Source organism: Tubulanus polymorphus, chromosome 7 (assembly GCF_964204645.1).
Source record: "Tubulanus polymorphus chromosome 7, tnTubPoly1.2, whole genome shotgun sequence".
Lineage (NCBI taxonomy): Eukaryota > Metazoa > Nemertea > Palaeonemertea > Tubulaniformes > Tubulanidae > Tubulanus > Tubulanus polymorphus.
The window spans coordinates 19,675,903-19,686,821 of record NC_134031.1 but is presented as its reverse complement, the minus strand read 5'-3'; the positions used below and the strand labels follow the sequence as shown (position 1 = coordinate 19,686,821).

General features: G+C 38.3%; 1 protein-coding gene across 1 annotated transcript in view; it reads left to right on the top strand.

Moving 5' to 3' along the window:
* Window positions 1-10,919, top strand: part of LOC141907967 (uncharacterized) — a 34,513-nt gene that overhangs the window by 7,086 nt on the left and 16,508 nt on the right. The window contains exons 3-11 of the mRNA XM_074797697.1: window positions 2,155-2,346; window positions 5,003-5,083; window positions 5,437-5,564; window positions 5,719-5,884; window positions 6,437-6,649; window positions 7,693-7,814; window positions 8,479-8,884; window positions 9,150-9,286; window positions 9,598-9,849. Of these exons, the coding sequence (XP_074653798.1) occupies window positions 2,155-2,346; window positions 5,003-5,083; window positions 5,437-5,564; window positions 5,719-5,884; window positions 6,437-6,649; window positions 7,693-7,814; window positions 8,479-8,884; window positions 9,150-9,286; window positions 9,598-9,849 (1,697 nt within the window). The remainder of the gene's footprint in view (window positions 1-2,154; window positions 2,347-5,002; window positions 5,084-5,436; window positions 5,565-5,718; window positions 5,885-6,436; window positions 6,650-7,692; window positions 7,815-8,478; window positions 8,885-9,149; window positions 9,287-9,597; window positions 9,850-10,919) is intronic.

Genomic DNA, 10,919 nt, shown 5'->3' with positions numbered 1-10,919 from the left:
TAATAGCAGCACCCAGTCGACAGTTGTGGCTGACAATTTATCCTGCAAGACATCTGAAGGCTTACAATTCCAAATTATGATAGATGAATTTGGCGGAATAGATGATGTCCAAACGAACCAAATCAGTCAATTTCACTTTCAAATGTTGATATCATCCTGGGGAAGCCTTCGGTGGTGTGGGTTAAGTTTCCCCCAACATAGGACCTACGGCAGATGTATTATCAGAAAACCGGTCTATTTTTCTAAACTTATGTAACCATCATCTCAAAAAGGTTTTCATAACCAGTTTGCTTTTCATGCGCAATGAATAGAACTAGACATTTTTGTCAGTCGTCTGTCAAATATTCCATCAAACTTTGTCTTTATTTCTATAAAGAAATACATTTTATGTAATACCTTCGAGGAATGCAAGCTTTTATGCTGTCTGGTAAAAGGCCCACTTGAATGTACTTAAGAAATAGATGTTCGGTGTCTTTTTGAAATCATGTTATTTCATATATATATACGGATATGTTTAATCCGTCGAGTGACACTGACAATGCGTGTGTGCGCATTCATGGCTACCGTTCTGGGCTGGTCAATACGGTGTGTCCGGGCTATTTACCAATAGTCAACACAGCGGAACGGCTCGTCTTAGTTTCCCCTAGTTACTAAGTTTAAACAAGAAATCAGACACTTGTTCTTTACTCGGCGTTCGTTGACGATGGAATAACTGAAATTCTCGTCGTCTTACACGTTACCTGGTTTAGAGAAGATCGAAGGACTTTAAGATGACTTCAGGCTATTACTCACGAGGGCAGTCGAATGCCCTTATTCCCGATGCAAGTATTTTATTAGGCTCTTTTTTTTATATTTATGATAAAGATTTAACCTTAACATATTTTTTCGATCAGTAATTATGTAGAATCTAATGAATGCTTATAAAGCTCTTGTTAATGTTAGGCTATATGCTTAGAAAACCAGGTTTAACTAGTTTCTCTTATAGAAGGACTAGTTATTCTATTTCAACTTTTGATAACTTTTTTTCACACAGATGTCTTCGTAAATATGGTCTTTCTTTTTATCAGGTTTCATTGGTTCCGTAGTTTTTAGCCTATAACTTTGAGAAAAAAGCTAGCTCAAATCTTAACATTATTCTGAAGTATTTGTAGACATAGTTTCAGTTATCTTAAGTATCTTCGACACGCCCCCTTTTGAGTGATATGAAAACTAGAATGTAAATGTCACACCCCCTTTAACTAACATATATAGACGAGCGCGTATATTCCTAAAAATCATCGGAGCATTTATTATATTATTTCAGCAATACATTGAGACAGTACTTCCTGAGTACTGAGTGTAATTACCCTGGGGCTTCTTAAAAGAATCAGTGATCTGTGAATATCTCAAAGCAAGAACAATTGTGCTTTTCATACGCGATTCTAAGCCTTAAATGTCAGTAGGAGTGGGCCTTTTATATGTTTTCTAGGCCGGTAACCTCAACACCAAATAGACATTTCATGTAGTTATTTTTCTTTGAATATTTTCGTCCATGATATAAAAAAAACTGATATTATTATCGTTGACCTTTATTGGTAGTTGTAAAAAACGAATGATCTCTTGATTCCGTTATTGGAATTACGAGGCACCGAAAGATATTATTTCTTCGTTGAAGTGATCGTGCGTTTAAGCGCTATTTTTCGAACGACCGACCGACTACGGAAATCTAAATTGTTTGCTTATCGTAAACGAAAGTTTATCTACGGAATTCGAAAATCATTACTCAGTCAATACGTGATGTTGACCGAGAGTCAATACTAGAAAAAATACAACCCGAAGTTCAGAATACAATTCAACCAGTCCAACTGATATATTTTTACCTTTGGGGAGGTTAATTTTACCGTATGATTTCACTTCAGGAGACTGAATTAATTCGGTGTAATGATTAATTACAGCAGATAGCCTGAGGGAGGCTCAATATGGGGTTTGAATTGATATTATAGTTAATTACTTTGTGCCTGTTTTGTTTTCATAGTAATATCAACACATTGGTTAAATTCTTGATATTGGCATTAAAGGTTTTAAATTTCGAGTCCGTTAGGAATTTTGGAAATCAGTTGTTCGCTTATGAAATTTCTGGAATTAAGAAAACTTTTATCATTCGATATTTTGTAGTTGGAAACGTCGTTGAAGTTGGACAGCGGTGATACGGAGAGTGAAAATGTCGCCTCAAAGAGTTTAGGACAACAGAATATTGAACTGAGGCGTAAACTTGATGAAGAACACGCCAGCTATAAACGCAAGTTACAGGCTTATCAGGACGGGCAACAACGACAGGCTCAACTCGTTCAGAAATTACAGGCTAAGGTAAACTTCATGTCTCCCCTGCTCAACGCACGGGTTCTTAATACCTGGCTGTGTTCACACTTGGTTATTCAGATCATTTGAAATTAAGTCCTTCCCAATTTTGCAACGGACCGAGCATTGACACTAGCAAATGGTCCATTCCAAATTGGTCTCTTCCATTTTTGATCGGATCTTTTTTAAAATGAAACATTTCTCACTTGGACCAGTGATAACAGCTGATATGAAAGTGTGTATGAAGGTACAGCATTGGTTTGATCCATTCTAAATTAGTTCATTCCAGCATGGACTAAGTCAATGGTTCCACAGGTAGGGGCCTGATTTGAATGGACTAACTAGCAATAAGTGTGAACACAGCTAATCACCCAGTTGAAACTGTGGCCTGGTTTGGACCAAGTTTTACTGTCGTTGGTTTCGAAGCTTTTTCATGAAATAATCAATAGTCATTTTACCACAACTGTTCATTCCCTCTTTTTAAATGATGCTGCTGATGACTATATTTCCATTTTCAGCCACACGTCACTCGGTTTCTTAACTGGTGTCTTTTCATATTTATCGTCAATTTTTTAATATTATCATCGCATATTTTTCAAACCAAACAAAACCTACTTCAGAAAATATACTGTTTACACATTAAAACCGTGTAGTGATAAGGGTTTCATGCGGTGAGCACCAGTTGATTATCAGAACGAACGACTGACCGAATATAGGTATGAAGTTTTGAATCAATTGTTTCCATGGGGAACCTCACTTCGAGTGGCACTTACACGACGAGGACTGAGGACAGTAACTTACAGTTTTTACATGTATACACTCAGTATCAGTGCTGTAATACTCGTCAGTGAGAGTTGCTGTTCGTTTGATGATGGATGGTGATGATGCTGCGGTCCATCGTTTAGCCACTTGTCCCCGGTTGGATTGTCCGTATTGTCGCTGCTGGGAAGTAAGTACCGGGAAACTCTTATCACGCTTATCATCACTCGTAATATCAAAATCACTATCCTATAGTTGGTTATTCAGGGTTGGAAATTTTATTTTTTTTCAGCAGAAATTTTGGCAGAAATGATTTAGGCATAGAAATGTTTTGAAAAAACTGAAATTTTTTTCTCTCAAAAATCTCGATAAAAGAATTGCATTGTGATTGTTAATATAGGCTTAGAAATTTTGAAGAAAAAATTTTATTGAAATTTTCTATTGCAACTTTATCTTGTCTGAATATGTAGTGATGGAGCACTGAATCCTAGTTACATCGTCCTACCTACAAACAATCCCTACATAGTAACTATGACAGTAAACTGTACACTATGTGACGACAGGGGGTCTTTCACTTGTCAACTGAAATACTCGCGTGAATGATAAAATGTCATTAAATAATTGATGCGATTGCGTGAATTAATTGCTTCAAATCATTTCTACTGATACTGGACACTAATTATCCTGTTTATAGTGATAACCTGTGTGTACTATTGAACATTCTACCGGGATGAATGAAGTTTATGCGATTCATTTTATCAAGATCCAGTTTCAAAGTTATGAGTTACAGTTAACTCTAAACTCAGGATCCAGTTTCACAGTTATGAGTTACAGTTAACTCTGAACTCAGGATCCAGTTTCACAGTTATGAGTTACAGTTAACTCTGAACTCAAGATCCAGTTTCTCAGTTATGAGCTAGAGTTAATGCTGAGATGAAGCAAATTCATTTTCAATAAGTAGAAATGATTTGAAGCAATTAATTCAAGTTGAATCTGGATTCAGAACTGGAACCAGGTCCAAAGCTGAAAATACAAATATTCATTTCGTCTTCGAACTTGATGAATAAAAGTGGAAGTTTGGGCTTTTTTCCTATCAATAAAAAAGATTTCCTCTTTCAGTTTGTTGAGAATCATGATTTAGAAAAAATGAATTTCATATTAATGAATTGGAGTAATTTTCTAGGTGTTACAGTATAAAAAGCGTTGCGGTGAACTGGAATCAGAGAATGCTGATATTAGAGCGTTTACTGATCGCGGTAGAAGAGTGAGTCTTCAATATATCGTCACATCGTAGCATGATTCATATTATATTCTGCATTATCGTATTGCTTCAGGTCTCGTTCGTTCGGGCTTATTCTAACTATCAGCAGTGAAAATCAGCGCCTCGTTTAAAGTTTCAGCACCCAGTTACATATATACCTGGGTCTAGTTTCGTGATAGAGTTTTGCCGCATTCACGCTATGTTAGAACCAACTTTCTAAATTTGGTCCCTCCCAATTTAGAAGAGACCAAGCGTTCACGCTAGGGAAAAGTCCGTTCCAGGTACGGGCCAAATTAGAATGGACTAGCGATAGTGCGAATGCGGCTTTTAACTCACAATGAATCCGTTTCATGGAATGAAATTTGACTGTGTTTTATAGCGAATGCTTCTGACACCTGCTTGAAGTACAGCCTGCATATGACTCTCCATAAATTCACTAGAATCCAATACGACTAATCTGATTCTGGCGTTAAAACAAACAGAATATTGCATGCATTTTATGGAAAGTTATATCTTTGACTGTACTAGTATCTTGATACTCATTATATATATATATATTGTTTTATCCTATACTCTAACTTTATGTATAATATGAAATGCTTGCCTCATCTCACAGACGCTTTCTGTCGCTTCTTCTAAACGTAGGTGTTACAGTATAAACGTAAATGTGGTGAACTCGAAACTAAATCTCTTGAGCAGCAATCCGATACTGATCGAGTGAAACGAGTAAGTAACCTGCGAGTACCCGTGAGTGAGTACCCACCACAGGACTGTGTCGCCATTCCAGACATTACGAATAGTTCATCATGGCCCTGTTACCGCTGTGAGGCCCTTACTATGCAATAACACATCTGCATGAGCTTCAGTTTGTGCATGCCTTGTTTAGCGTGGTATTTATTTTTGTTGAATGTTTTCTAAGGAAATCTATACAATCATAAACTTTTGTATTGAAATAAATAAAATTGTTAAAAAAATCTAACTTTGAATTTCATGGGCAAAGATTATTGATAAGGTATAAACAAAAAAAGACATCCAGGGAAGTCGAAAGTTCATTTTAATCTGTGTTTTAAACGTTGTAGCTGCAAACAACCAATGATCAGCTGCAGGTGCGCTTGGACGCAGCTGAGGCGCGACTTCGCTCGACGGACGATGAGCACAATATGGACTACGAGAGTGCACTTATCAAGCTGGAAGAAGAACAGCAAAGGTAAGAAGATATGACAAGAGATCAGATCATTTTCAACCTTAGAAATACTTAATAGGGATAATTTTATTTTCATCTTTTATCATAAAACATTAGTAATTTACAAGGGACTAAATAAAAATCGTAATGATAATACTTTCAATTGTGATGTTTTCAGGAGTGCAAGTCTCGCCCATGTGAATTCAATGTTGAGGGAACAACTCGACCAGGCGACTGCTGCTAACCAATCATTAACTGCTGATATACATAAACTGACTCAAGACTGGCAACGAGCTCGCGAAGAACTCGAAGCTAAAGAGGCTGAATGGAGAGATGAGGAACAGGTACGTAGGACTCAACTACACAATCAGTTCATTCACTTGTGGCTGATTATTTTCTATTGATTGATCGATTATCCGATTGATGTTTCTGTCACGGGTTTGATTGAAACTGATTGAGCTCGGTTATCTATAAATTGATACGTCCGTCCAACCTGCAGACACTGCACAGATTTCATCTACCGTACTTCGATGTTCTCTAAAATTGGACAGATATTTCGACATTTTCTGGAATCTTAAGTTGTGCTGTAGACTTTACTTATGTAGATCTGAATTTATGACTGGAGTTCACACATCTGACTTAGACTACTTGAGTATCTTCTTGTTAAGAGCTCAAATACTCTCTAAAATATCAAAAAACTCTTTGAATCAGAATAATTTTTTAGTTGATTTTCAATCAAACTGCTATTTTTGATGTCAATTTATTCTCATTTTTAATGAGTATCAAGCAGTCTGGTCTGATTTCAGCCAAATTCAGAGAATCTTGGAATATTTTGATTCAAAACATCTGAATATTGGATAAAAGACTAATAGGTGTTCACTGTAATCTTGTTTCAGTCATTCAACGAGTATTTCAGCGCTGAACACAGTCGTCTGTTATCGCTATGGAGAGCCGTGGTCGCATTCCGTCGTCAGTTCGGCGAGATGAAAAGCGCCACCGAGCGTGACCTGGCCCACGTCCGAGCGGATATCAATCGTACGGCGCGCAACATGCACGGAGCCTGCCAGAATCTCAGCATGAATATGAACAACGTCGACGCCCAATCACAGGTACGGTTTAAAAGGAAAATATTCTTATCTTTGGCAGAATTGAATCGTAAAACTTGTAGAAACATGTAAATCCTGCAACACAAAACAATAGTGAGTTCAAAATGTCTCCTTGAGCTAGTAGTTCATTGAACGTTTTAACTGAATAAGTAATCTTCAGGAATACCTTGATCCAGTTGAAAAACGTCTATAGCTCAAGAAAACTCTTGGGACTTTCATATTGTGGGATATTACACGATGGATTATTTGTAACTGTGAATGACTTGAAGGGGGCATGGCCTTTACAACACTATAATCCTGTATGATTAATCATCTATTACTGGTATATAGATATCTGCAATGTTTTCACACCACTTTCAGTTTTAGTTTTTTAAGACGGCTTATTTTCAACATTCTCTGATTAATGGGAAATAGCTCGAATTTTGCTTTTGGGGAATGAATAACTTGACTTTTATTGAATAGTTTGCCTATAGTCTTGTTACAATTGTTCAGAAATACATTCTACACTTTGTGAATACGTTCGGACCCGGTTTTTGACGTTGAGATTATCAGAAAGAAAAAAAAAACTTTTCTTAAAATCGAAGAATTCGTTATTGAAAGAAGTCTTTGCATTATTTACGCTCGGTGAATGGAAACTATTCAAAATTCAGGCGTGTTATTCTTCTTTGGAAATGAGACGATTTTTTTCTCCTTGAGAGAAAAAAAAAGTTGTTTTGAGCCTCTGAGTTTTACCGGGTGTCGTGTTGTGATTTGGATTTAACGGCAGGAATGGATGAACGAAATATATCCATTCAAGAAAATGCGACACGTTTTGTATCGACGTCTGTGGTCAGTGCGAGTCGCAGCAGACGGATTCTAATATCTCGATTGATTCCTGGGGCGAGTTGCTGAAACACTGATTCAAGTTTACCGCCAGATGAATAACCTGGTCACAACACAATTTGAATTGTCATTATGTCAACTATTAACTTGAAACAACTTTCAAGCAACTGCAGTCCCTGATTGGTTTTTGAATATTTTGTAAATATTTCTCCGTTTGTTGGCAGGTCGCTCTTGAACGGGAACGCGGGGATAGAAATCAACTGGAACAACAGCTTCGGGAGAAAGTACGAGAATGTATGGAATTGCAGACGCGTATCGAGGCTCAGTCCGGTGAATTCCAATCACGGTAAGTTCAATTCATCGGCTTGCTGTAGTAGAGCTTAGTGACTGAAGTCCACAAATGTTCTCGAATAGACTGCTCTTAATTTGTTAGATTAGCTATTGTACTAAGATGGTTGTTGACTGTTTTTCAAACTAAGCAATGACTATCCAAATGGCCCCTGCTGCAGAAATGAAGTCTAACTAGGAGACTAGTTTTCAGTATTCACCTCAACTTCTACCTATACTTTTAATACATACAGAATATACATATGTAAGAGATATAGTCAACAGATTAGATTTATGACCTGAACCTGTTTTTTGTGCGGTATTGGACCTCAGACGCGTTGAGGGTTGGTGGCTCATATATCAAAAAAAATCACAACCCACCGTAGCTGAAAATATGTCTCTCAATGCTCAAATGTATGAGTAACAACAGCCTTTTAAAAAACCGTACACAAAAGCACAATGTAAAAGTGGTTTAATTCGATTTCGAATTTTACGCTGAGATAGGTGTGCGGTGCATAGATCAGTCGACGCATGTTATAGGATTATTGTAGGTTTTTTCAATTGTTGCTTTTATCTCGATGAAATCTATATTATTCGAGTAACTGGGCCGTGCTTGTTTTCACCTTAGTCCTGAATGCTACAAACACGGAATATCAAAATTGATAAAATTCGTCTGTTTTCAGATTGAACGAATTCACCGTCACGAACGAAAAACTGAAGATACAAATCGCCGAGAAAGAGAAGACGATCGCGACGCTGCAACGAGCGGTCGAACAGAGGAACGGAGACTTCGACGAGAACGTCGAACCTGAGGACGAAACCGAGGCGATGCACGCCGCGTTACGCGACATCGCTCAAGCCGTGATCAACGACGCCGACCGTGAAAACACAGTGTCGCCCGACGTCGCCGGAGGAGATATGCCTCTATCGTTACGCACAGCGAGGTCGCCCTCGCCGGCTCTGAGGTCTCGATCTCCGCGACCTCGCTCGAGAGGTCAATCGCGATCTCCTCAACGCGCGAGGTCACCTACTTTCGCCGATTCGACTTTCGTAGCCGTCCACACCGCTCTTACAAAGAGACAATTCCAGGTAAGACACCTAAACCGACTTCTAATCACAATCTGAGTGAAAATCTTTGCTGTCTCATTCTTGCTGGTAATGAATGCTACAAGAAGCCTCTTGATAAGAAACAGCCCCCACTGAAAATATGAAGATATTTCTTAATTGAATCAGGGAATTTACGGTCAAGGGTCAGGGAAATCAGGGAATTTTGGATTCTGATATCTGTATGAATCCTGGATTGTATCAATAGTATTTTATGGATTTCATAATGTAAAACGTGCTTATGTTTCAGGTGCAAGAAATGAAAGCCAGATTGAACTCCGCGAAGGATCAAGGATTCGCGCTGAAAAAACAACTCGACGAAAGTGAAAATGAACGTCGTCAACTTGAAAAGAATTTACTGGATATGAGAGAAGATCTGGATAATGTGTAAGTAATCAGTGAAACAATCGTGAACAGTTTTACTGTATAAAATCAGATTTTGAATTTTTGGTGTCTCGTCAATCTTGCTGGTGATGAGTGGCACAATTGAAAAGAAACAGCCCCCACTGAGGTTATCTTGTAATTGGATCAGGGAATTTTAAGTCAAGGGTTAGGGAAATATCAGGGATCTTCAGATTCACCATTCTGTAAGAATCCTGGTATGATTTTATACAGATGTAGCACTAAAATTTAATGAATGAAAAATGTGATTCATGAATTCTATCCATGTGATAATTGTGATATATTTTGTTTTGCAGACGACGAGCGGCGGAAGAATCGAACCGGGACCGCGACCGAGCGAAGAGCGCCCTCTCATCGACAGGTACCGAGAAACAACAGCTCGAGAAGTTACGTCTGCAGCTGAACGATCAGATCGAATCGTTGAATATCGAGAACGAGAAACTGCGACAAGCGAACGGAGAACTTCAGAGACAACGAGACTCACTGGAAGACGAGAAAGATGACGTCCTGAAAGATAAAGACAGACAACAGAAAGAAAACGAAAGATGGTAAATTACGTTTATCTGTGTGTTTATCATCATTTACTTTGTTCGAATCTTGGTTTCCTCGGATATATTGTTCATTTAACCACACTACGGGGACCACAGCCCTTAAGTGTTGCCCGCATACTGTAAGCAGCCAACAGGACTCGAACCCACTTGTCACTTAGTTCTGATAGTGAATGCTAATGATGCTTTGTCCCACTGAGTTACTGAGGCCACTATTCTGGTGTTCTTTCACACCTGCAAGTTTGCATTGGTGCCCATTTTTGATGAAAATCATTTTGCGTTGCAAAAATCCTCGCAAATTATTACTTTAGCTTTATGTCGGGTTAAAATCAGTTCTCATGTCTCTTAGAAACCACAAAACTTTCACTTTGTCCGGTTTCTTTACTTTGAATTGGGTGCGTGAAGCAAGTGTGCTTGAAGTGTGTGTGCATTCTGCCATCTTTACAAAAGACTTGTTTGTGAATTATTGTCCACTGGTCTCTATAGAATATGAGGTCAATAAATTATTCAATAAAGCTGTGGGGGAAACTTGTTAATGCCTGCTAATGATCGGCCTCCTTCAACTCATGCATGAGAATTGTGTATTCATAAATGAGGAAGTACTTGACATAAAACCAGTTCGTGCTTGTCTTAGCAGACAGGCTGCTTGAGAAAACAGAAATCAGTTCAGAAGTGATTATCTTTACTAATGTGTAATAATGCCCGTAATATGAGACTGGTCAAATTAACCCTTCTCCAATTTGAACAATTGAATTCATGATTTGTTGACAAATGTTCTTATGAATTACACCGGTGACAAGTTGGCCCGAATGAAATATTACTCTCCCCAAATTTCAATTAGTCTTCGACGAACTTCAGTTGGAGCTTCTAGTCTTGCGAGAACGGCTGGTCACCATTTAGAGTCAAAATGTCCAAGTATGTACATAGCGTCTAGGGTATACAGATAACCAGTCCAACGGAGAACTGATGAACTGGGTCCTGATATTTTTTTTGTTGCTGTACTGCCCTGGTGGTGGTTACTGTCGTAAACCGGTCCAAGTTTTATATTCATTTCTTTCATTCACGGTCTG